This window comes from Mobula hypostoma, chromosome 3 (genome assembly GCF_963921235.1).
Source record: "Mobula hypostoma chromosome 3, sMobHyp1.1, whole genome shotgun sequence".
NCBI lineage: Eukaryota > Metazoa > Chordata > Chondrichthyes > Myliobatiformes > Myliobatidae > Mobula > Mobula hypostoma.
The window spans coordinates 117,742,256-117,770,133 of NC_086099.1; the positions used below are offsets into that span (position 1 = coordinate 117,742,256).

Consider the following 27,878-nt stretch of genomic DNA (forward strand, 5'->3'; position numbering starts at 1 on the left):
CTCTGGAGACAGCTTATCCACTGATGTCTACTATAAGCCTACTGACTCTCACAGCTATCTGGACTATTCCTCTTCTCACCCTGTCTCTTGCAAAAATGCCATCCCCTTCTCGCAATTCCTCCGTCTCAGCCGCATCTGCTCTCAGGATGAGGCTTTTCATTCCAGGACAAGGGAGATGTCCTTTTTTAATGAAAGGGGCTTCCCTTCCTCCACTATCAACTCTGCTCTCAAACGCATTTCCCCCATTTCACGTACATCTGCTCTCACTCTATCCTCCCGCCATCCCACTAGGAATAGGGTTTCCCTGGTCCTCACCTATCACCCCTACCAGCCTCCGGGTCCAACATATTATTCTCCGTAACTTCCACCACCTCCAACGGGATCCCACCACTAAGCACACCTTTCCCTCCCCGCCCCTCCCGCTTTCCGCAGGGATCGCTCCCTATGTGACTCCCTTGTCCATTCGTTTCCCCCAATCCCTCCCCACTGATTTCCCTCCTGGCACTTATCCTTGTAAGCGGAACAAGTGCTACACATGCCCTTACACTTTCCTCCCTAACCACCATTCAGGGCCCCAGACAGTCCTTCCAGGTGAGGCGACACTTCACCTGTGAGTTGGCTGGGGTGATATACTGTGTCCGGTGCTCCCGATGTGGCCTTCTATATATTGGCAAGACTCGACGCAGACTGTCCACCTACGTTCTGTCCACCAGAGAAAGCAGGATCTCCCAGTGGCCACACATTTTAATTCCACATCCCATTCCCATTCTGACATGTCTATCCACAGCCTCCTCTACTGTAAAGATGAAGCCACACTCAGGTTGGAGGAACAACACCTTATATTCCATCTCGGTAGCCTCCAACCTGATAGCATGAACATTGACTTCTCTAACTTCCGCTAATGCCCCACATCCCCCTCGTACCCCATCCATTATTTATTTTTATACACACATTCTTTCTCTCACTCTCCTTTTTCTCCCTCTGTCCCTCTGACCACACCCCTTGCCCATCCTCTGGGTTCCCCGCCCCCCCTCCCGCCTTGTCTTTTTCCCTGGGCCTCCTGTCCCATGATCCTCTCATATCCCCTTTGCCAATCACCTGTCCAGCTCTTGGCTCCATCCCTCCCCCTCCCATCTTCTCCTATCATTTTGGATCTCCCCCTCCCTCTCCCACTTTCAAATCTCTCACTAACTCTTCCTTCAGTTAGTCCTGACGAAGGGTCTCGGCCTGAAACGTCGACTGTACCTCTTCCTAGAGATGCTGCCTGGCCTGCTGTGTTCACCAGCAACTTTGATGTGTGTTGCTTGAATTTCCAGCATCTGCAGAATTCCTGTTGTTTGGTTGATTATGTCCTGAATCCTCACTGAATTAAATATGAACAGACTTTAAACAGCACCAAGAAAGGCTCTTTGCACATTCGTAATTAGCCTAGGTTTCCATTCCAAATTAAATTCACATTTATTCTACAAATAAAACTATATTAATTACTGCTCTGCATTGCGCAGGATCAAAAAAAGCTGCAGAGGGTTGCAGACTCAGCCAGTTCCATCATGGACACCAGCCTCCCCAGTATCGTGCACATCTTCAAAATTTGATGCCTCAAAAAGACGGCATAAATCATTAAAGACTCCAATCACCCAGGACATGCTCTCATCTTATTATTACCATCAGAGGGGAAGGAGGTACAGGAGCCTGAAGACACACACTCAAAATGTTAAGAGCAGCTTTCACCATAAAATTTCTGAACAGACAATGAACCACCCTATGAACACTAACTCACTATTTTTGCTCTCTTTTACACTACTTTTACTATAAATTTTTATACTTTATAGAATTTTTGTATATTTTGCACTGTACTGCTGCTGCAAAACAAAAGTTACAATGTATGTCATTAATTTGTTAAATGGAGATCTGGTTTTGGAGACCTGTGCAGTCAAGGCGTTTCAATTTATTTTAGTAAAAATACACCGGTATCTGGAAGGTTCATCTGCAAGTGAGTCAGTACCCTGGCAAAAACTACACCAAGAAGGTAAAAGAACACTCCAAGCAGCTCCATGAAAAGATTATTGAAAAGCACAAGTCAGGAGATGGATACAAGAAAATTTCCAAGTCACTGAACATCCCTTGTACTATAGTTAAGTCAATCATCAAGAAATGGAAAGAATATAACATAGCTGTAAATCTGCCCAGAGCAGATAGTCTTCAAAAACTGAGTGACCATGCAAGAAGGGGAGGCCACCAAGAGACCTATGACAACTCTGGAGGAGTTACGAGCTTCAGTGGCTAAGATGGGAAAGACTCCACATACAGCACTTGTTGCCCGGGTGCTTCACCAGTCGCAGCTTTATGGGAGAGTGGCAAAGTGAAAGCCACTGTTGAGAAAAATTCACGAGTTTGCCAACAGGCATGTAGGAGACTCTGAAGTCAGCTGGAAGAAGGTTCTATGCTCTGATGAAACCAAAATTCTGCTTTTTGGCCATCAGAGTAAACACTACATTTGGTCTAAGCCAAACACTGCAAATCATCAAGAACACATAATCCCTACCAGAAAGCATGGTGGTGGCTGCATCATGCTGTTGGGATGCTTCACTGCAGCAGACCCTGGAAGACTTGTGAAGGTAGAGGGTAAAAAGAAAGCCTGGAGAAAAACTTGATGCAGTTTGCAAGAGAACTGTGACTTGGGAGAAGATCTGTTTTCCAGCAAGGCAATGACCCCAAGCATAAAGCCAAAGCTACACAAGAATGGCTCAAAAGCAACAAAGTTAATGTCCTGGAGTGGCCAAGTCAGAGACCAGACCTCAATCCAATTGAGAATTTGTGACTGGGCTTGAAAAGGGCTGTTCACTCACAAACCCCATGCAATCTGACAGAGCTTGAGCAGTTTTGTAAAGAAGAATTGAGAAATATTGCAGTATCCTGATGTGCAAAGCTGCTAGAGACCTATCCACACAACTCAAGGCTCTAATTGCTGCCAAAGGTGCATCTACTAAATACTGACTTGAAAGGAGTGAATACTTATGCAATCAATTATTTTGTGTTTTATATTTGTAATTAATTTAGATCACTTTGCAGAGATTTGTTTTTACTTTGACATGAAGGTGTCTTTATCTAATGATCAGTCAAAAAATCCAGATTAAATCACTGTGATTCAATGTTGTAAAACAATAAAACATGAAAACTTCCAAGGGGGGCATGTGGTGAACACTTTTTATAGGCATTGTATATCTATCTTAAAACTTAAGGAGTTGTGGTCACTGCTCCTTGCTGCTCACCTACTGAAATGTCAGTCGCCTTGCCAGTCCCCCACCTCTTTTACGTCTCTGTCTATATTTTCTAAAACATCAAAACCCTAGGATTTTACCCATCCATTCCTGTCCCTCTCTCAACCAAGTCTCTGTATTGGCCACATCATCATAGTTCCATGTGCTGATCAATGCTGTAAGCATTAAAATATACACACTTCAAACTATCCACCCCATCATATCTATTACTTTTCTCCTGCCTGTTTTTACTGGCTGACTGCACCATCCATGCCAGCTTCCAAGATTTAGACACTCTAACTCCATGGAGTATGAATAGATTTATAGATTCAGAAACTCGTCACTAATTGGCAATCATGTTTTGGGCATCATGGATTGAGCACTTAAGAAGCACCTGAATTGAGGTTCGGTGCTCAATCGTAAGCCTACTCATAATTTCATCTAGTGTTGGTTTGTGCTCCGATTCTCGATCCAGTTTGAAACCATGTCTCGATCCTAGCCTCAGATACTCCAGCATTTGGATCCAAGCCATCCTCATCAAGAACTCTCATCACAGTATGATTGAGCCAACATGGATCCAGCGGGGTATCGGAGCCTTTCGTCAGCTGTGGCCAGCCATAGCGAAAAGATTCAAGACAGAGCCTGGAGATACATGACCTTCAGGTCGCTATGTGCCAACTTCTGCAGGGATGAAGCCAAAGTCACTCGGGTGAGGCTTTCAGTCATTCTACAGAGCCAGTCCATTTTCTAACCCAGAAGATATCTAATGGTGATTCGGGTTCTTGCCACAGTTTCTTTGTCCAATGCTCATTAGTATTTGAACTGCAGATGTCCTGGTTCCCTTGGATCGTGGAAAGGTGGCCTTCATTATCTCACTTCTAACTATAAGCCCTGGCCTGGCCTGGCCTGGGTCACTGCGTATTGGGAATGGAGATCAAAGATTTGCTCAGATTTGGAGGAATTCATGGCCACCATGAGGTAGGTGTTTCATCACTCTGCTGGAGCCAGTAAAGACTCGGACTGCCTGATGAAGATTCAACAGGGTGGAAGGTCACCAGCTGACTATGCAATTGTACTTCAGATCTTGACCCAAGAGAGCGGCTGGAACGGAGATGCCTTCACCACACTATACTACCACTGACCTTGAGATGAACTGAAGAATGCTCTCACCTTGGAAGAACCAGCTGATGGCTTAGAGGTTCTGATCAACCAATCCATTCGTCTCGATAATCATCTGGCAAAGTATAAGTAGGACAGCATCAAGAGATCGAAGCAGGCTGGCCCAAGGCCGGACTCAATGCATCATTGATCCATCCCCCAACCTCGGACGATTGCCAGGCCGTCTCCTACTCAGGATCCTGTCAAGCTCATGCAAATTGGTCCCATAAGAATCTCTACCAAAGAGAGATTCCCGTGTTGGAGTTGAGGTTGCTGCCTTTACTGTGGAGAAGGTGGTCACATGCAGGCGAACGCTTGAAGCTGCAGAACTGTTCAGATCGTCCGGTGTTGGGAGGACTGTGATAGTAGCAGCTACTACTCCCAACCTCACAGAATTTGGTGTCTCACTAAGGGTAGAGATCTCCTGGGGTATGAACCAACAAGAAGTGAATACTTTTTTGGACTCTATGGCAGCTGGAAATGTCTTGGACTTGGGAACTGCCTGTCAGCTCAACATACTGCTGCAAGTGTTGAGTCAGCTCATGCCCGCAAGTGTTTTGGATGGCTGTCCACTTGGTTCTGGGCAGATCCAGCAGCAGACATTGGTCTTGCAGATGAGGATAGAAGATCATGCGGAGGACATTAATCTCTTTATCACTGAGTCTCCTCACATACCCCTGATCCTCGGGCACCTTGGCTGTCCCAGCATAACCCTTCCATGAACTGGAAGGAAGGGAGGGTCTAGTCGCTGCAAGAAGGTATGTGTTCAGCTAGGTGTTCCCACAGACCTTCCCAAGAACAACAGTTGACAAGGGGGCAAACCTGCTCAGGGTAACCTGGAGCCTTCAGGAAACCCATCCCTGCTTTCAAGGAAGGACAAACAGGCCCCAACCAATAAGCCCGTGCAAGTCCCAACCCTGTCCAATCAGGGGTGTACTGGAACTAGATCTCTAGTTCAGCAGCAAAGCAAGGAGATGCCCAAGCAGTTTGGAACTCCAGTTGCTCTTCCAAGGGGAAGGCTCCAAAACGGTGACCTTTGGAGCCTAGTCCCGAGAGCACAGGGACCATTTGTCATGCCTTGCTGCCAATATCTGAGGAGACGGACAAGGATTTGGCTTCTGTTTCCACTAAAGACTCTTATGGACCTGGGGAAGACTCTGGGGTATGCCAAAGCATCCCCAATACCGACACAGTCTTAAATATCATCCTCAGAGGAAGGTTCAGGGGTAATTGCAGCACCCAAGCTGGTAGAAATCCCTTCTGTTTACAAAGATTTGGAAGCAGTCTTCAGTAAAGGAAAGGCCTCGACTATTCCACTGCGCTGACCCTGCAGCTGCAATAGATCTACTACCAGGTACGTGTCCTCTATGGGGCCCCGAAAGAAGCACTATGGAGGAATATATTAAGGAGGCTCTTGCCCTGGGATTCATTTGGCTCTCCACCTCCCCAGCTAGCGCTGACTGCCTCGTACGAAGAAGGACAGATTCTGCGGCCTTACATTGATTATAGAGGGCTGAATCACATAATGGTCAAGAATCTTTACCCTCTTCCACTCATGAACACTGCTTTTGAGACTCTCCAAGGGGCAAGAGTATTCTCAAAGCTGGACTTGCGAAGTGCATACAACCTGGTTCACATAAAGGAGGGCGACAAGTGGGAGACGGCATTCAGCACACTGACAGGGCACTATGAGTACATGCCCTTCGCCCTTGTGAACGTGTCAGCAGTTTTCCAGGCCTTTATAAATGATATGTTCTGGGATGCTCTCTATAAGCATGCCTTTGTCTACTTGGATGACATCCTAATTTTCTCGAAGTTCAGCTGGTCCAGATCCTACTTCAGGCTTTGGTAGTCTTCCTCACTGTTCACTACACCCCAAATCTTAGTGTCTTTTGCAAATTTGCTGATGTAATTAACCATATTATCATCCAGATTGTTGATATAGATGACAAACAATGGACCCAGCACTGTTCCTGCAGCATACCACTAGTCACAAGGCTTTAGTCAGAGAGGCAACCATCTATAGCCACTCTCTGAAATCTTCCACAAAGCCTCCAGTATGTCCAGTTTGACTCCTGTAACAGAGGCATCACCTGTGTTGATGCCATTGCCCCAGCACACCACCGCATAAAAGATCGTACTGGTGACAACAGACTGGCAAAACATGTGAAGGAGAGGCCTGCATACTCCAAAGGACCTCAGTCTCCTCAGAAAGTAGAGGCAACTCTAGCCCTTCTTACACACAGCCTCTATGTTGCTGCTTCATTCAAGTCTGTTGTCCAGGTGCAGGAACATTTATTACCCTTTAACCATCAGGCTTCTGAACCAGTGTGGATAGTTTCATTTACCTCAACACTGAATTGATTCTACAACCTGGGCTCACCTTCAAGGCCTCTACAACTGCTGTTTTCAATATTATTTATCTATCTATTTATTATTATCAGATTTGCATCATTTGTCTTATTTTGCAAATTGGTTGTTTTTCCATCTTTGTGTGTAGTTTTTCATTGATTCTGTTATGTTTCTTTGTATATACTATGAATTTGTGCAAGAAAATGAATCTCCGGGTAGTATACGGTGACATATACATAATTTGATAATAAATGCAATTTGAACTTTGAAGTATTTTTTGTCAGCCTTCACTGGGGAAGACGCCTACAGAATACCATAAATTTGAAAAGTGTCAGAGGGCAGAAGTGAGTACAGTCACTATATTAAGGAGCGGGTGCTTGGGAAGCTGAAAGGTCCTCTAGCAAAGAGTGGTGAGTGCCAAAAGATACCACCTGAGGAAGTAATGAGAGCAGACTTACTTGAAGAAGTGTCTAGATGATCACTTGAATGACTTAGGCATGCCAGAAATTCAAGAGAGTTGGGACACAGTAAGTGTACTCTGCTGTTAGTACGGAGAAGAGAGAAGGTGCTTGAGAAGCTGAAAGGTCCAAAGGTAGATAAGTCACCTGGACCAGGTACCTACACCCCAGAGCTAGAACATATACAGGAACAGGCCCTTTGACCCACAATGTTGTGCCGAACCAATTAAATTAGTAATCAAATGGCTAACTAATCTGTTCTGCCTAACATTGTCCATATCCTTCCATATTTCTCATATTCCTGTGTCTATCTAAGTGCCTCTTAAAAGTTTCTAATAAAAAAGCCCCCTACCAGTCTTTCGAAATAACTCCCTCTCACCTTAATTACATGCCTTTTGGTATTAGACATATTAACCCTTGGGAAAAGACGTTTTCTTTCTCGTCTTCTCTATGCCTGTCATCTATATACTACTAAAACTCTCATGCTCTGTCTGTCTGTCTGTTTGTGACCTCCAATTAGCACAAACAGTGCATTACAACTGCACTTTTATTGGCCAAATCGAATTAAAATGCACTAACTTACAGAATGCAGGCCAAATTCAGGGTTATATATTCATATAAAATTGCTCATTCGCCAAAATTCAACAGGCTGACTTTCACCCGAGACCCGATCGGCCATCATGGAAATCGGGACGCGACAGCCCGACGCATGTGTATGGCCAGCCTCAGCAGCGAGACTTACCAGAGCAAAAGGGCAGGGCAGCTCTATTCCGAGGAGTCACGTTCTGCTAATCACCATCAGCATGTGCAGGTTTGGGACAGATCTAACTGCCACCCATCAATAAGAGATAATTAAATCTTATTGTAATGACGTACTTAGAGACCCATAAAACCCTTTGTTGTAGTCAAAGGACAACAGTGACTATATCACGTCCATTTAGGAGAGCGCCAACAACATCATCAAGAATAATCAGCATCCTTTGGTGTTAGTGCTTCATACCTTCTATCCAACATTAGCGTAAAAAAAAATGGTCAGCCTAATTATGCCGCGTGGAAAGGGAAGGGGGACATTATGGTCAAGAGATGACGCCAAACGTCGTCGGAAAGCGGCAAGGAGAAGGAGAGAACAAGAATCGGATGAGGCCAGGGCCGCATGACTCCAGAATCAAAGAATCAGGACGAAAAAAGATGAGAGAAGAAGAGACAGAGGAGGAGAGGCATGCATGTCTCCAGGATCAGAGACAAATAACAAACAGCAGAAGAGATGAAGAGACGGGGGATGAAAGGGCTGCACTTCTCCAGAATGACAACGAGGCACAGGGTGGCAGATAAACCAGAAATGATGACATCAAAAGTGTCCTTTGTTAAATGAGGAGCAGCAATATTTGCTTTGCTACGCGTCGTTCTTCTTCAATAAACTGAGGTTTTCCACTTCAGTTTCCAAAGCAAAGCGATTCCAATAGCATTCAGGAAAATTTAATGTTCATTCTGGTCACATCAGACCGCACTACCCTCCTCTCAAAGGGTGCCCCCAACGGGTCACCCCGTTGCCTAGTACTCTTATAAACCTCTATCAGATCTCCCATTAGCCTCTGTTGCTCCAAAGAAATCAACCCTTGTTTGTCCAACCTCTTTATACCACAGAAAGAGGTAGCTGAAGAGATTTTGGGGGCATTAATAGTGATATTTCAAGAATCACTAAATTCTGGATTGATTCCGGAGGACTGGAAAATCGTAAATGTCACTCCACTCTATAAGAAGGAAAGAAACAAAAGACAGGAAATCGGTAGGCCAGTTAGCCTTACTTCAGTGGTTGCAAAGATGTTCATTATTAAGGATGAGGTTTCAGCATACTTGGAGGAACATAATAAAATAGGCTGAAGGCAGCATGGTTTCGTTAAGGGAAAATCTTGCTAGACAAATCTGTTGGAATTCTTTGAGGAAATATAAGGCAAGATAGACAAAGGAGAGTCAATGAATGTTGTTTACTTGGATTTTAGAAGGTCTTTGACAGGGTGCCACACATGAGGCTGCTTTGCCCATGGTCTTACAGGTGTTACGAGAATACACATAGAATTAAGATGTTTGCTGGCCTGGGCTAGCATCAGTGGCATCAGCAGTTGGTCTGCCACCTGCCCTCAGGGGAAGGAGAGATAAGGAACAATGGAGCAGCGTCTGGAGATGTGTAATGAAGGGATGTGGGAGGGAGAGCTGTCTGGAGCGGCTCCCCCCTTTGAACCCTGAACTGTTTGAAGTGATGGACAGGCGATACCCCAGCAGGGGGATAAAAAGGGACAGGTTCGCTAAGGCAGACACACACGCCACCCGAGGTAACGAGACCCTGGAAGCGGTGCGCCTCTCACGAGTGGGTGAGAAGTGCCAGACAACGACAAGGGTGGAAAGGTACGATCAGCGGGAACCCGGTGTGTGTCCGCCCTTGCCTGGGTGCCGGGTTCACTGCAGAGGATCGACCGCATCTGGAGGAGGGGTCACAGTCGGTGACCTCAGGTGACATCACCAAGGACCCGCCCAAAAGTTGCTTGTGAGCCATCCCGCTGGTCTGTGAGTGAAGCCGTGTTCTGAATGATCAGTTGTTCCTATTCTATGTCTCTCTTCCCCTACCTTGTCCATCGCCATGGCAACGATTACTGCGAACTGAACTACTAACTGGACTGAACTTTGAGTCATTTTGAAATTGGTCATTTACCCCTAGACAACGATAGAGCTTGATTGATGCTGTTATCTTAATTCTGTGCACATGTGCGTTTATCATCGCTGAACTGTTGCATTTATAATCCTTTCGATTAATGTGTTGCTTGTTTCTTTAATAAAACTTTCTTAGTTCTAGTACTCTAGACTCCAACTGAGTGATCCATTTCTGCTGGTTTGGCAACCCAGTTACGGGGTACGTAACATAAGTGGGGTTCTCGTCCGCGATTTTGAACGCTAAATTTGGGACGGAGTAAATTGATTGGGTTAAAATTCCCGAAAGAAAGAAAAGACAAACAGCAGAAATGGAGGTTGAGGAATTTATAAAGGCGCCGACCTTGGAGGCATTAGAGGATGCCAGGAAATCGGAATTGATAGCTGTGGCCAAACGGGTGAATCTTGCTAAGGTGAAGTCGACAATGAGGAGAGAGGAGATACACAGAGCTATTGTAGAGCACTATGTATCTAAAGGTGTGTTTCCCCAAGGTGAGCTGGGGGTGGTGTCTATTGAAAAACCTGCTGGAGACGCGGTACAGGTACAGCTTGAAAAACTGAGACTCGAGCACGAGTTCCGGGTACGGCAGTTAGAACACGAAGAGAAGCAGTTAGAAAGGCGGGAGAAAGAAAGAGAGTTAGAAAGGCGGGAGAAAGAGAGAGAGTTAGAAAGGCAGGAGAAAGAGAGAGAGTTAGAAAGGCGGGAGAAAGAGAGAGAGTTAGAAAGGCGGGAGAGAGAGAAAGAGTTAGAAAGGCGGGAGAGAGAGAAAGAGGTAGAAAGGCAAGAGAGAGAGAAAGAGGTAGAAAGGCAAGAGAGAGAAAGACAGTTGGAGAGAGAGGAGAAACAGAGGGAAAGGGAATTTGAGCTGGAGAAGTTAAAGATAAGGGCCGAGCAGGGGCTCGTGCCGAACCAAGGTGGAGGGTTCCGGGCGACCCAGGAGGTTAGGCTGGTTCCCCCATTCGACGATACCGATGTGGATCGGTACTTTCTCCATTTCGAAAAAGTGGCTATAAGTCAGGACTGGCCGAGGGATAAGTGGGTTGTTTTACTTCAGAGTGTACTGAAAGGGAAGGCCCAACAAGCTTACTCCGCTTTATCCGCGGAAGATGCCCAGAAGTATGAGGTGGTGAAGGAGGCCATCCTCAGGATTTATGAGTTGGTCCCGGAGGCATACCGGCAGAGGTTCCGGAATGCGAGGAAGCGGTGGGACCGCACGTATTTGGAGTTTGCTCGCGAGATGCAAACATATTGTGAGCGTTGGTGCGCCCCGAAGGGGGTAGAGGGGGATTATGACAGACTGCTGCAGCTGATTCTGATTGAGCAGTTTAAAGGTTGTGTCCCTGAGGGTATGAGACCCTACCTCGATGAGAAAGAGGCAGCCACGTTAGCCGCAACTGCTAAGTTAGCGGATGAGTATGCGTTGACGCATAAAATGAAGTTTGCCCCGAGTAAAGGCTACCAGAAGGGTAGTCAGGACGGAGGGGAGAGTCCGCCGGAAAAGTCAGAAAGTAAGCCGGGGACTAGTGAAAAGGATAAGGTAGACCGGGAGCAGTCTGGTAGGAAGTCTCCTGGGGTCGTCTGTTATAATTGTGGGAAAGTCGGACACTTTGCGTCCAGGTGCTTTGCCCCAAGGAAGGAGATGGGGAAAGGAAAAGCGAAAATTTTGAATGGCTGTATTGAGCTGTTAAGCGAACCGCTAGGGAAGGACAGGTCTGAAAAAGTCCAGGAAGGGCGCGAGAGGTTTATCTCGGCCGGACTGGTGTCAGTGAAAAAGAGGTTAAAACCAGTTCCAGTGCGGATCTGGAGAGACACGGGAGCGTGTCAGTCACTAATACTGAAGAGTGTATTAGAGTTTAGCTCAGAGACCCAGACTGGGGAGGTAGAGGTCAAAGGTGTTGGGGAAGGGACAGAGTCAGTCCCTTTGCACCAGATACATTTACAGAGCAGCCTGGTCTCTGGACTAGTCACGATCGGGGTGAGGTCCGAATTACCGATGAAAGACGTGGAAGTCTTGCTCGGTAATGACATCGCCGGAGGAATCGTGTTCCCAGTTGTGAGATTGACGGGTCAGCCTGCCAGCATGGAGGCCCCGCCCGCGATGGTGAATTTGGCTGAAACATTTCTGCCAACCTTGTATGAGACAGGGTGTAGTGAGATAAGAGGTAGTGAGGGAGCTGGGACGGACGTAGCAGTAGCCAGGAAAGAATTTGTGCAGACGCAGGAGCGAGATGAGGGGCTGATGGTTTTTGCCGAGACAGCCCTCTCTGACACAGCCTTGACAAGCTATTGTGCGGAGGAGGAAGTGCTAAGGAAGAAAGGGAAATCAAGTACAGTACCCGCAGATGAGGAATGGGGGGTGGTGCAAAAGAGCTATGGGGATGAGGTTTTTAACATGGCCCACGAGGTACCCCCCGGTGGACATTTTGCGGTGCTGGAGGAAACAGTTGGTGGAATCATGAAAGAGATTTACCGGCTGCCCAGGGGGAAGAATGTTATTGATCATGACCGACGCGAACTGAGACGGTCACCGGCTTTTGATATGCTAACAAACCTAGTCGGTGTTAGCGTGGAAATCAATGAAGCTAGGGGCCCCCTGTTAAGAGAAAAGAACCATTTTGAAAAGATTAGGATGGGATCGGTCAGATGGGAGAAGGCTATTGTTTTGGCCAGGTCTACTGATAAGGTCTCTCCCTTAATCCTCGAAGGAGTAATTAAACGACTCGCACCTATGTGTTTGATTGTCCCGAGGAAATGCAAAGAACTGGGACGTTGGGTGATTGTGGTTACAATAGGGCGGCCAAGTAAACAACACCCATATTTTTTGAGTAATTCAGTGACTAAAGGGCTGATGAACACAGAGGTGTGTATTGGCAATTTAATACGGCTGTCTGAAGCCAGTTTGATAGTGAACCTTGAAAAAAATGAATTCGGCCACACAAGGGTCACTTACCTGGGAATTGTGGTGACACAGGGGCAGCTGGCAGTGATGCAAGCTACAGTGCAGGCTATCGCTGACCTCCCAACCCCGACAGACAAGAGGGCCCTCAGAAGGCTTTTGGAGATGGTGGGGTACTGCAGGAAGTTTTGCAATAACTCTGCGGTCAATACCCGTCCTCCTCCTACTAAGCCCTTGCGAGAGAAAATTGAGTCGGAATGGGACGACCCTTGTTATTGTGGTCCGGGACAAAACCAAATGAGAGGTTACATTGGTCGCAATTCATCAGTGTCTTTGGCCACTATGAAGTTTGCTGAGTTGGAGCCTGGTCTAAGGGATTATTAGTAACACGTGTAAAAGGAACAGAAAATGTGATGACTGTCTGTCAAGGTGTTGACAGCTTCAAATTCTCTGTATTAGCTAAATAACTGTTAAAGATGTATATTGTGTATGTATCCGATAATGTAGTCATGTTTGTAATTTTTACCTCCCGGTAAAAATCCTTAAAGGGGGGGAAGTGTTACGAGAATACACATAGAATTAAGATGTTTGCTGGCCTGGGCTAGCATCAGTGGCATCAGCAGTTGGTCTGCCACCTGCCCTCAGGGGAAGGAGAGATAAGGAACAATGGAGCAGCGTCTGGAGATGTGTAATGAAGGGATGTGGGAGGGAGAGCTGTCTGGAGCGGCTCCCCCCTTTGAACCCTGAACTGTTTGAAGTGATGGACAGGCGATACCCCAGCAGGGGGATAAAAAGGGACAGGTTCGCTAAGGCAGACACACACGCCACCCGAGGTAACGAGACCCTGGAAGCGGTGCGCCTCTCACGAGTGGGTGAGAAGTGCCAGACAACGACAAGGGTGGAAAGGTACGATCAGCGGGAACCCGGTGTGTGTCCGCCCTTGCCTGGGTGCCGGGTTCACTGCAGAGGATCGACCGCATCTGGAGGAGGGGTCACAGTCGGTGACCTCAGGTGACATCACCAAGGACCCGCCCAAAAGTTGCTTGTGAGCCATCCCGCTGGTCTGTGAGTGAAGCCGTGTTCTGAATGATCAGTTGTTCCTATTCTATGTCTCTCTTCCCCTACCTTGTCCATCGCCATGGCAACGATTACTGCGAACTGAACTACTAACTGGACTGAACTTTGAGTCATTTTGAAATTGGTCATTTACCCCTAGACAACGATAGAGCTTGATTGATGCTGTTATCTTAATTCTGTGCACATGTGCGTTTATCATCGCTGAACTGTTGCATTTATAATCCTTTCGATTAATGTGTTGCTTGTTTCTTTAATAAAACTTTCTTAGTTCTAGTACTCTAGACTCCAACTGAGTGATCCATTTCTGCTGGTTTGGCAACCCAGTTACGGGGTACGTAACACAGGAAAGATACTAGCATGGATAGAAGATTGGCTGACTGGCAAGAGGCAATGTATGGAAATAAACAGAGCCTTTTGGAGGGTTATGGAGATGGAAAATAGGAAGAGGAAGATGAAGGGAGCGGGAGGGGGAAAAGAGGGCACCAAGATAAGTATGATTTTCATTATTTCCTTCAAATGTATTATAATAGATTCATTTAAATTCCAAAAAGTATTCTGCAACTCCACATTAATAATAGTTACAATAATGAATACTCACATGCTTTTATTTTTTCAGCTAATCGGGAAGAGGATTCGTTTACAAGAGAACACAAGTCTCTTGTGGCATTATGTCTAGTGACAGAAAAACACAAATTACATTTTAGCTTTAAATCATTTTTTACTAAGTTACCTTTCTAGCTTATAGAATTGGTCCTGTATGGTGTTACATATTCCATAATTTTGCAGAAAACTTAAAATTCTGATATATTGTCATTATAAATCATTGTTATATTAATCTAATCTTAATCTATCTATTGCAAATAGATGTAGGAAAACTTCCATATCCAAATCAAGCTAATTTTGATTTTCCCCATATTGTGAATCGAAGTTCAAAGTAAATTTATTATCAAAGTACATGTATGTCACCATATACAACCCTGAGATTCACTTGCTTGCGAGTATTCTCAATAAACCCACAATAATAACCATAACAGAATCAATGAAAGACACACAAACTTTGGCATTTACCCAGTGTGCAAAAGATAACAAACTGTGCAAATATAATAAGAAAGAAATAATAAATAAATAAATAGATAGATAGATAGATAGATAGATAGATAGATAAATAAATAAATAAATAAGCAAGCAAGCAATAAATAACAAGAACATGAGGTGAAGAGTCCTTAAAAGTGAGTCCATAGGTTGTGGGAGCATTTCAATGATGGGGCAAGTGAAGTTATCCCCTTTGGTTCAAGAGCCTGATGGTTGAGGGGTAATAACTGCTCCTAAACCTGGTGGTGTGAGTCCTAAAGTGTACCTTCTTCTAGATGGCAGCAGCAAGAAGACAGCATGTCCTGGGTAGTGGGGTCCCTGACGATGGATGTTGCTCTGCTGAGACAACGTTTCATGTAGATGTGCTCAATGGTGGGGAGGGCTTTACCCGTGATATACTGGGCCATATCCACTACCCTTTGAAGGGTTTTCCACTGAAGGGCATTGGTATTTCCATACCAAGCTGTGATGCAGCCCGTCAATATACTCTCTGTTAAGAGAAATTTTTTTTGGGTAGATGATTTGTTTACACTTAAATGACTTTGGCCACCAGACTTCTATTTTAACTGTTTGACAATGCACTTCCTAAAAGGGTGTGAATACCAGATGCTTCTGGCGCCTGATGCTGTAGTTTCGAAGACAGTATTATCTATGCATTATAAATATTAATTGTTTTCTACGTTAGCACGTAATGCCAGATAAGTGTATTGTAGATTAAACTAGCTGTGGATACCAACCCAGACTTGTTGGCGTTGGAAGGAAAGGATGAAATCCGAAGGTGTGATGTTTGTATGTAGCTTCAAAAGGAAGCATTGTCTATAACCTTTTAAGTAGCGATTGCCTTTGTGTTTAGCATATAAATATCGAGCCCACATTGAGCTAGCAGACCTTTCTGCGGAAAGCGTCTCCATCCGTAAGATGCCTGCTGTACCTCGTTGTATCGAATAAAAAAGCTGCTTTGTATCTACCAGTGACTCTGTCTCTCCGGTAATTTATACTCTTCACTACGCATCATGTAGTTAATTTCAAATGTAATATTACTGTGATAAATCAACAGACTAAAAGGTTATAGTAATAATAGCAAATTTGTAACTTCAACTAGTATGCTAGCGTTTAGGTGCCCTATGGAAGTACCTCACCTACAGTCACTCTAAAGATTTTTTATCCACTCTCCAGGATGAACGCATCTTTAATAACACACACGAACCTCTATATTCAGTAAAGGCCTCATGATTGACACCCATTCACCACTTTAAATATTCATGTTCTCCAGCACCGGCACACATTAAGGCTGCCCAGATATATTCTTCTCTGAATAAGACACAGAACATAGCAGGACTATGTCAGAACAGATAGAAATATGCTTTAACTAAGTGTAGCCTGGTCATTTGGAAATTAGATCAAACCCCTCAAAAAGGTATTTTATATTACCAAGACACAACATAGCCTGCAGATACTGGAAATCATGACCAATAAACATAAAATTCTGGAGGAACTCAGCAGGTCAGGCAGCACCTATAGAGGGAAATAAACAGTTGACAATTTGGGCTGAGACCCTTCATCATGTCTGGAAAGGGAGAGGGCTGAATCCTGATTAAAAAGATGAGGGAAGGGGAGGAGTAGAAGATGGCAGGTGATAGGTGTATTCAACTGAGAGTGGATGGGTGAGTGGAGATAAAAGAGAATTATCTGAGAAGCTAGCAGTTGATAGATGGAAGAGGTAAAAGGCTGAGGAAGAGGGAATCTGATAGGAAAGGACAGGAGAACATGGAATAAAGGAAAGGAGGTAGGCAAGCAGAAGGAGGAGCGTCAGGTCATCAGGTTAAGGAAGAGTAACAAAAAGAGTGTGAGGGCCACTAGACTGATGGAAAAGCAAGTGTGTGTGTTTTTTGTTCATGGGGAGGGGCAGGTGGGTGACTGAGGGAGTGGTTACCGGAAGCTAGAGAAATCCATGTTCATTGGGAAGAGAGGTGTCAGAGATGGACCAATTTTATTTTGCCACCAATCTTAAGAGGTTATGAATTAGATCAAACATGCAGTGGCTGTCATGCATACAAACAGCTCATAGGCAATACTTAGAACATGATATCTACAGTCAGACATCAGACTTGTGTAGAATATTAGAGTCAAAGAACACTACAACACAGAAACAGGCCCTTTGGCCCATCTAGTCTCTGCCAAACTATTAATCTGCCTAGTCCCATTAACCTGCACCGTGACCATAGCCCCCCATTCGTATACCTATCCAAATTTCTCTTAAATGTTGAAATCAAACCCATATCCACCACTTCCACTGGCAGCTCATTCACACTCTCATCACAAGTTGAGTGAAGAAATTCTCTCTCATGTTCCCCTTAAATATTTCATCTTTCACTCTTATCCCATGATCTTTAGTTGTAGTCCCACCCAACCTCACTGAAAAAAGCCTGCTTACATTTATCCTGTCTATACCACTCTTAATTTTGTATACGTTTATCAAATAAGCCTGCATTCTTTCAATCTAATTGACGTTTTTCCTGTAGGTAGGTAACCAAAGCTGCATACAATACTCTAAATTAGGCCTCATCAATACCTTATACAACTTCAACAGAACACCTCAAATACTTTACTCAGTACTTTGATTTATGAAGGCCAATGTGCCAAAAATTTCTTTACAACCCTATCTAACTGTGATGTCACTTTCAAGGAATTATGGATCTGTATTCACAGGTCCCTGAGTCCTGCACTGGCTTGTCCTCCCAAAATTCAACACCTCACACCTTTCTGCTAAAAAATATGTTCTGCCATTTTTCAGCCTTTTGTTCCAGCTGATCCAGATCCCGCATCAAGCTTTGGTAGTCTTCCTCACTGTCCACTACTGCCTCAATCTTGGTTCTAAAATTTGCTGATCCAGTTTACCACATTCTCATCCAGATTATTGATAAAGATGACAAACAACCAGCACCAACCCCTGCGGCACCCCACTTGTCGCAGGTCTCCAGTCAGAGAATTATCCATCTACTACCGCTCTGGCTTCTCCCGCAAAGCCAATGTCTCATCCAATTCGTTACCTCACCTTGAATGCCAAGTGCCTGAACCTTCATGATCAAAGTCCCGACTTGGTCAAAGGCCTTGCTGAAGTCCATGTAGGTAACATTATCAACTTTTCTGGGAAATTCCTTAAAAAACTCTGTAAGATTGGTTAGGCATGACCTACCATGCACAAAGCTATGCTGACTATCCCTAATCGTTCCCTCTCTATCCAAATACTTATTTATCCGGTCCTTAGAACACCATCCAAATCTTACCCTCTACCGATGTCAGGCCTACTGGCCGATTATTTCCTTGTTCATTCGTAGAGCCTTTTTTTTAAACAATGGAACAACACAATAGACAATAGGTGCAGAAGTAGACCATTCGGCCCTTCGAGCCTGCACCGCCATTCTGAGATCATGGCTGATCATCTACTATCAATACCCAGTTCCTGCCTTGTCCCCATAACCCTTGATTCCCCTATCCATAAGATCCACAACATTAGCTATTCTCCAATCCTTCAGCACCTCACCCATGGTTAAGGACATTTTAAATGTCTCTGTTAGGGCCCTTGCAACGTCTACACTAGCCTCCAACGGAACACCTGGGGCCCTGGGGATTTATCCACCCTAATTTGCCTCAAAACAGTAAACACTTTCTCCTCTGTAATCTGTACAAGGTCCATGACCTCACTGCTGCTTTGCCTCACTTCTATACTGTACGTCTCCTGAGTAAATACAGATGCAAAAAATCCATTTAAGATCTTCCCCATCTCTTTTGATTGCATGCATAGGTACCCCCCCGCCCCGATCTTCCAGAGGACTAATTTTGTCCCTTGCTATCCTTTTGCTCTTAATATATCTGTAGAAGCCCTTGAGATTCTCCTTCACCTTGTTTGCTAGAGCAGCCTCATGCTTTCGTTTAACCCTCCTGATTTCCTTCTTAAGTGTTCTCTTGAATTTCTTATACTCCTCGAGTACTTCATTTGCTTCTTCATGCCTATACCTGCTATGCACCTCCTTTTTTTTTTAAAACCAGGACCTCAATACCTTTCAAAAACATAATAGATTCAATGAAAGACTTCACCCATCAGGATGGATAAACAGCCAATGTACAAGATGTCAAACTGTGCAAACAGAAAAAATAATAATGATAAAGAAATAATCAATAAATATTGAGAATATGAGATGAAGAGACCTCAAAAATGAGTCGATAGGTTGTGGGAACATTTCAACGATGGAGAAAGTGAAGTTAACCACACTGGTGCAAGAGCCTGACGATTGAAGGGTAATATATGTCCCTGTGGGTCCTGAGGCTCCTGTACCTTCTTCCTGATGGCAGCAGCAAGAAGAGAGCATGGCTTGTGTGGTGGAGGTACTTGATAATGGATGCTGCTTTCCTGCAACAGCGCTCCATGTAACTATGCTCAATGATGGAGAGGGTATACCTATGATAGGTCAGAGCCGGCTCTATTTCCTGAGACGGTCAGAGCCGTCTCTATTTCATGAGGACCTTTAACATCTGCCGGACGATGCTGAGGATGTTCTACGAGTCTGTGGTGACCAGTGCGATCATGTTTGCTGTTGTGTGCTGGGGCAGCAGGTTGAGGGTAGCAGACACCAACAGAGTCAACAAACTCATTCGTAAGGCCAGTGATGTTGTGGGGATGGAACTGGACTTTCTGACGGTGGTGTCTGAAAAAAGGGTGCTGTCCAAGTTGCATGCCATCTTGGACAACGTCTCCCATCCACTACATAATGTACTGGTTGGGCACATGAGTACATTCAGCCAGAGACTCATTCCACCGAGATGCAACACAGAGCATCATAGGAAGTCATTCCTGCCTGTGGCCATCAAACTTTACAACTCCTCCCTTGGAGGGTCAGACACTCTGAGCCAATAGGCTGGTCCTGGACTTATTTCCTGGCATAATTTACATATTACTATTTAACTATTTATGGTCTTATTATTATTTAATTATTTACGGTGCAACTGTAACGAAAACCAATTTCCCCCGGGATCAATAAAGTATGACTATTTGCTATTTGTTATTTTGACTACTATGATGGACTGGATCGTACCCACTATTTTTTATATGATTTTCCATTCAAGGTGTGACAAAAAAGGGTTACAAAGAGTACACATAGATTAAGATGTTAACTGTCCTGTGCTGGCACCAGTGGGATCAACAGTTGATCTGCCACCTGCCTTCAGGAGAAAGAGAGATAAGGAAGACAATGGAGCAGCATTTGGAGATGTTAATGAAGAGACGGGAGAGTTTAACGGAAGGAGACACGGTCTGAGAGCTGTCAAGATCGGCTCCTTTTTCAACCCTGAACTGTTTGAAGTGTGATGGACAGGCGATACCCCAGCAGGGGGATAAAAAGGGACAGGTTCGCTAAGGCAGGACACACACGACACCACAAGGTAACGAGACCCTGGAAACGGTGCATCTCCCACAAGTCAGTGGGGGTTTATTTGGAGGGCTGGTCACGGGACCAAGCCGTAGACGCACAGGGTGGAAAGGTACGATTGGCGGGAACCTGGTGTGTGTCCGCCCTTGCCTGGGTGCCAGGTTCACTGCAGAGAAACGATCATATCTGAAACGGAGGGGCCACAGTCGGTGACCTCAGAAGACATTACAAAGGGCTTGCCCGAAAGCTGACTGCGAAGAATATCGAAGGTCTGTGTGGAAGCCGTTTTGAATATTCATTCGCTTTCGCTCTCTCTCTCCTTCTCCCCCCGTCCACCGCCACAGCAGTGATTACTGTGAACTGAACTGAACTCAATTGAACTGAACTTTGCGTCACTTTGAAACTGGTCATTTACCCCTAGACGACGATAGAGCTTGATTGATCCTGTTATTCTAGTTCTGTGTACATGTGTGTATATCATTGCTGAACTGTTGCATTTATTATCCTTTTGATTAGAGTACTGTGTTGCTTATTTCTTTAATAAAACTTTCTTAGTTCCAGTAATCCAGACTCCAACTGAGTGATCCATTTCTGCTGGTTTGGCAACCCAGTTACGGGGTACGTAACATAAGTGGGGGCTTGTCCGGGATTTTGAACGCTAAATTTGGGACGGAGTAATTGATTGGGTTAAAATTCCTGAAAGAAAGAAAAGGCAAACAGCAGAAATGGAGATTGAGGAATTTCTAAAGGCGCCAACCTTGGAGGCATTAGAGGATGCCAGGAAAGCGGAATTGGCAACTGCGGCCAAACGGTTGAATCTTGTTAAGGGGAAGTCGACAATGAGGAGAGAGGAGATACACAGAGCTATCGTAGAGCACTATGTATCTAAAGGTGTGTTTCCCCAAGGGGAGCTGGAGGTGGTGTCTATTGAAAAACCTGGTGGAGACGAAATACAGGTGCAGCTTGAAAAACTGAGACTCAAGCACGAATTCCAGGTACGGCAGCTAGAACATGAAAAGAAACAGTTAGAACGACAACGGCAAGAGAGAGAGAGGCAGTTGGAGCGAGAAGAGAAGCAGTTAGAAAGGCAGGAGAAAGAGAAACAGTTAGAAAGGCAGGAGAGAGAGAGACAGTTAGAACGAGAAGAGAGGGACAGACAGTTGGAGCGAGAAGAGAAACAGAGGGAAAGGGAGTTTGAGCTGGAAAGGTTAAGGATGATGGCAGCGCAGGGGCCCATGCCGAACCAAGGTGGAGGGTTCAGGGTGACCCAGGAGGTTAGGCTGGTTCCCCCATTTGACGATACCGATGTGGTCAGTACTTTCTCCATTTCGAAAAAGTTGCTACAAGTCAGGACTGGCCGAGGGATAAGTGGGCTGTTTTGCTTCAGAGTGTACTTAAAGGAAAAGTCCAACAAGCTTACTCAGCTTTGTCCGCGGAAGATGCCCAGAAGTATGAGGTGGTGAAAGAGGCCATCCTCAGGATTTATGAGTTGGTCCCGGACGCATTCCGGCAGAGGTTCCGGAATGCGAGGAAGCAGTAGGACCGCACATATTTAGAGTTTGCCCGTGAGATGCAGACATATTGTGAGCGTTGGTGCGCCTCGAAGGGGGTGGATGGGGATTATGACAGACTGCTACAGCTGATCCTGATTGAGCAGTTTAAAGGTTGTGTTCCTGAAGGTATGAGACCCTACCTAGATGAGAAAGAGGCAGCCATGTTAGCTGCAACTGCTAAGTTAGCGGATGAGTACGCGTTGACGCATAAAATGAAGTTTGCCCCGAGTAAAGGCTACCAGAAGGGTCGTCAGGACGGCGGGGAGAGTCCGCCAGAAAAGTCAGTAAGTAAGCCGGGGACTAGTGAGAAGGATAAGGTAGAGCGGGAGCAGTTTGGTAGGAAGTCTCCTGGGGTCCTCTGTTATAATTGTGGGAAAGTCGGACACTTTGCATCCAGGTGCTTTGCCCCAAAGAAGGAGACGGGGAAAGGAAAAACGGGGGTTCCGACTGGCTGTATTGAGCCGGCAAACCAACCTCCAGAAGAGAGGAGGTCTGATAAAGTTCAGGAAGGGCGCGAGAGGTTTATCTCAGCCGGATTGGTGTCGGTGAAGGAGGGGTTAAACCCAGTTCCAGTACGGATCTGGAGAGACATGGGAGCTTGTCAGTCACTGATATTGAGGAGTGTTTTAGACTTTAGTTCAGAGACCGAGACTGGGGAGGTCAGTGTGATCAAAGGCATTGGAAAAGGGACTGAAGCCGTGCCTTTGCACCAGATACACCTACAAAGCAACTTGGTCTCTGGACTAGTCATGATCGGGGTGAGGCCCGAATTACCGATGAAAGGCGTGGAAGTCTTGCTCGGTAATGACCTCGCAAGGGGAATTGTGTTCCCAGCCGTGAGATTGACAAGTCAGCCTGCCAGCATTGAGGCCCCGCCCATGGACTCGCAGGTTTATCCCGTTTGCGCAGTAACTCGGCGGATGTCGAGGAAGGCTGCAGAGGCTGATATAAAGTTAGCTGAGACATTTCTGCCAGCCTTGTATGAGGAGGGGGTAGAAAGTGAAAAGAAGGAGCATAGTGGAACAAGAGGAGGTGAGGGGGCTGAGGCAGACTTAGCATTAGCCAGGAAGGACTTTATACAGGCACAGGAGTGAGACGAGAAGCTGATGGATTTGGCGGAGACAGCTCTCTCTGACGCAGAATTAAAAAGGGAGCCAGTAAGCTATTATGTGAAGGAGGGAGTACTAATAAGGAAATGGAGACCACATACTGTGCCCGCAGATGAGGAATGGGGAGTTGTACACCAGGTGGTAGTGCCGAAAATTTATAGGGGCGAGATTTTTAACCTGGCCCACAAGGTACCCCTCGGTGGACATTTTGGGGTGAGGAAGACAGTTGACAGAATTATGAAAGAGTTTTACTGGCCGAACATGAAGAAAGATATTGTTGAATATTGTAGGCAATGTCATTTATGTCAGGTGGTGGGAAAGCCAAATCAGGTCCTGCCTAAAGCGCCCCTTCGACCGATACCCGCTGTTGGGGAACCTTTCTCCCGAGTAATTGTGGATTTTGTCGGTCCCCTGCCCAGAACTGCGAGTGGGCGGGAGTATGTGATGACTATGATGTGCGCCGCCACCAGGTTTCCGGAGGCGGTGCCCCTGGCCAGCGTAAAGGCTCCCGCAGTGGTAAAGGCACTTGTGAAATTTTTCACTATGGTGGGGCTGCCCAGGGAAATCCAGTCGGATTAGGGGAGTGTCTTCACATCTCACACATTCCGACGGATGTTGGATGAGATGGGAGCAAAGCAGATTTTGGCCTCCGCGTACCACCCTGAGTCACAAGGGGCGTTGGAACGATTCCACACCACATTAAAGAACATGATTAAAATTTACTGTCAAGAAAACGCTAGGAGCCGGGATGATGCTTTGCCCCTCCTCTTATTTGCCGTGAGGGACACGGTTCAAGAGTCATTGGGGTTCAGCCCATTCGAGCTCGTCTTTGGTCATCGGCCCAGAGGACCCCTGACCTCACTAAAAGAGCAATGGTCCAGTCCGGCAGTCCAAGTTAACGTGATTGATTACGTTTTAAAATTTCGTGAGAGGCTTGAAAGGATCTGTGACCTTGCCAAAGAAAATCTGCGACACTCCCAGACTAAAATGAAAAAATGGTATGATAGGCGTGCCCGCGAAAAAGTGTTCCAAGTGGGCAACTGGGTCTTAGTTCTGTTCCCAGTGGTAGCCAACCCCCTCCAGGCGAGATTCCACGGTCCGTACAAGGTAATTAAAAAGATAGACCCTTTGAATTATGTTATCGAAACGCCGGACAGGCGTAAACCCACACAGTTGGTACACATTAACATGTTAAAAGCCTACCACGATCAGAAAGAAAACCCGGTTGGTGTTATCACGGAAATTAATGAGACTGGGGTGTCGAATGAGACAGGGAAAACCCATCTTGAAAAGATGAATATGGTGCCGACCTGATTGGAGAACTCTATTGTTCTGGCTAAGTTTGCTGATAAGGTCTCTCACCTAACCCCCGAACAAAGCGGGCCATTGATAAAGCTAATTAACCGGCACGCAGATGTATGTCCCGATGTCCCGAGGCGATGCAAAGGGACGGTGCATGATGTTGTGGTCACCTCAGACCAGCCTATTAAACAACACCCCTATAGGATGAACTTGGAGAAGGGCAAGCTAGTGCAGAAAGAGATTGAGCACATGCTAGCCACAGATATTATTAGGCCATCCAAGTCGGAATGGGCGTCCCCCTATGTGGTTGTCCCGAAAGCCGATGGGAGCATCCGATTCTGTACAGATTACAGAAAGGTGAATGCTATCACGAAAACTGATGCTTACCCCATCCCAAGGGTAGACGATTGCATCGATAAAGTGGGGAGAGCTACGTACATCACCAAGATCGATTTGCTGAAAGGGTACTGGTGTGTTCCTTTAACCGACCGGGCTAGAGAAATCTCGGCATTTGTCACTCCTTCCGGTTTATGCGAGTATAATGTTCTACCTTTTGGCATGAAAAACGCCCCAGGGACCTTCCAGAGGATGATTAGTTCAGTAATAAAGGGACTAAGGAACACAGAAGCATATATTGATGATTTAGTGGTCTGGAGTGACACGTGGGAGGAGCACATTGTGGCGGTAGAGGAGCTATTTAAACGGCTGTCCGAAGCCAACCTGACAGTGAACCTCGCAAAAAGTGAGTTCGGCCACGCGAAGGTCACTTATCTGGGATTTGTGGTAGGACAGGGGCAGCTGGCTCCGATGCAGGCTAAGGTGCGGGCTATCTTGGAGGTCCCCACCCCGACAGACAAGAGAGCCCTGAGAAGGTTCTTGGGGATGGTGGGGTACTCTAAGAAGTTTTGCAAAAACTTTGCGGATATTTCCCTCCCTCTCACTAAGCTTTTGCCAAAGAATGCGAAGTTTGTGTGGAACGACCTTTGTCAACAAGCCTTCGAGAGTCTGAAGGCAATTCTGTGTCACCATCCTGTGCTAAATGCGTCTGATTTTTCAAAACCCTTCTCCCTAGCAACAAATGCTAGCGACGAAGCTGCCGGGGCGGTGCTGTTGCAGACAGACAAAGGGGGGGTTGAGCACCCAGTCGCTTACTTTTCCAAGAAATTTAATACCCATCAGAGAAATTATTCCACTGTGGAAAAGGAGTTACTGGCCATCATACTAGCATTACAACATTTTGAAGTTTATATTTGCCCGGCACGGAAACCACTGGTAATTTACACTGACCACAACCCATTAGTGTTTTTGGCCACTATGAAAGATAAAAACAAAAGATTGCTAAGTTGGAGTCTGGTGCTACAGGAATTTGATATAAAAATTACACATATAAAAGGAACGGAAAATGTGATTGCTGACTGCCTGTCAAGGTGTTGACAACTTAAAATTCTCTTTATTAGCCAAATAGCTGATGAAGATGTATATTTGTATGTATCTAATAATGTATTCATGTTTGTAATTTTTACCCCGGTAAAAAATCCTTAAAGGTGAGGGGTGTGACGAAAGAGGGTTACAAAGAGTACACATAGATTAAGATGTTAACTGTCCTGTGCTGGCACCAGTGGGATCAACAGTTGATCTGCCACCTGCCTTCAGGAGAAAGAGAGATAAGGAAGACAATGGAGCAGCATTTGGAGATGTTAATGAAGAGACGGGAGAGTTTAACGGAAGGAGACACGGTCTGAGAGCTGTCAAGATCGGCTCCTTTTTCAACCCTGAACTGTTTGAAGTGTGATGGACAGGCGATACCCCAGCAGGGGGATAAAAAGGGACAGGTTCGCTAAGGCAGGACACACACGACACCCCGAGGTAATGAGACCCTGGAAGCGGTGCGTCTCCCACAAGTCGGTGGGAGTTTTTTTGGAGGGCTGGTCGCGGTACCAAGCTGTAGATGCACAGGGTGGAAAGGTACGATCAGCGGGAACCTGGTGTGTGTCCGCCCTTGCCTGGGTGCCAGGTTCACTGCAGAGGAACGATCATATCTGAAACGGAGGGGTCACAGTCGGTGACCTCAGAAGACATTACAAAGGGCTCGCCCGAAAGCTGACTGCGAAGAATATCGAAGGTCTGTGTGGAAGCCGTTTTGAATATTCATTCGCTTTCGCTCTCTCTCTCCTTCTCCCCCCGTCCACCGCCACGGCAGTGATTACTGTGAACTGAACTGAACTCAATTGAACTGAACTTTGCGTCACTTTGAAACTGGTCATTTACCCCTAGACGACGATAGAGCTTGATTGATCCTGTTATTCTAGTTCTGTGTACATGTGTGTTTATCATTGCTGAACTGTTGCATTTATTATCCTTTTGATTAGAGTACTGTGTTGCTTATTTCTTTAATAAAACTTTCTTAGTTCCAGTAATCCAGACTCCAACTGAGTGATCCATTTCTGCTGGTTTGGCAACCCAGTTACGGGGTACGTAACAAAGGGTATTCAGGTTTCCACACCAGGCCATTATGCAACCAGGAAATATACTCTCCACTATATATCTATAGAAGTTTGTCAAATATTTTTATGTCATATTGAATCTTCACGAACTTCTAAGGAAATAGAGGTGCTGTTGTGCTTTCTTCATAATTGCACTTACTTGCTGGGCCTAGGACAGATCTTACAAAAATGGTAACACCGAGGAACTTAAAGTTGCTGACCTTCTCCACTTCTGATCCCCTGATGAGGTCTTGCTCACGGACCTCCGGTTATCCTTGTCTTTTATTCTAACAGGAACATAACAAACTCTGCAATCTCAAAATTTAATTTTTGAAGGCCTCTCACTTATCATGTACATTTTTGCCAGAAAACAACCTGTTCAAATCCATACTTGCCAGATCCTTTCTAAATCCATCAAATTTGGCCTTTCTCCAATTTAGAATCTCAGCCTGAGGACCAGACCTATCCTTTTTCATAATTATCTTTAAATTAATGCCACCATAATCACTTGATGCAAAGTGTGCCCCTGCACAAATTGCTGTCACCTGCCCGGTCTCATTCCCTAATAGGAGATCTAGTATCATACACTCTCTAGCTGGGACCTCTATGTACATAATAAGAAAACATTCCTGAACACATTTGACAAACTCCATCCCACCCTGCCCTTTTACAGTATGGGAGTTCCAGTCAATATGTAAAATGGTAAAATCACCTACTATCACAATCTTAAGTTTCTTGCAACAGTTTGTGATCTCTCTATAAATTTGCTCCTCTAAATACCACGGACAGTTCAGTGGTCTATAATATAATCCCATTAAAGTGGTTATCCCTTTCTTATTCCTCAGTTCCACCCATACAGCCTCAGTAGATGAGTTCTCTAGTCTCCCGTCTGAGCACTGCTGTGACTTTTTCCGACTAGTAATTCCTGCCCTGCTTTTTTAATACCTCTCGTTCTATCATATCTAAAACAATGGAAGCCTGGAGCATTGAGCTGCCAGTCCTGTGTAT

General features: G+C 45.5%; 1 protein-coding gene across 1 annotated transcript in view; it reads right to left on the reverse strand.

Moving 5' to 3' along the window:
• sycp1 (synaptonemal complex protein 1) overlaps positions 1–27,878 on the reverse strand; it is a 230,083-nt gene that overhangs the window by 139,472 nt on the left and 62,733 nt on the right. The window contains exon 5 of the mRNA XM_063042478.1: positions 14,504–14,577. Within this exon, the coding sequence (XP_062898548.1) occupies positions 14,504–14,577 (74 nt within the window). The remainder of the gene's footprint in view (positions 1–14,503; positions 14,578–27,878) is intronic.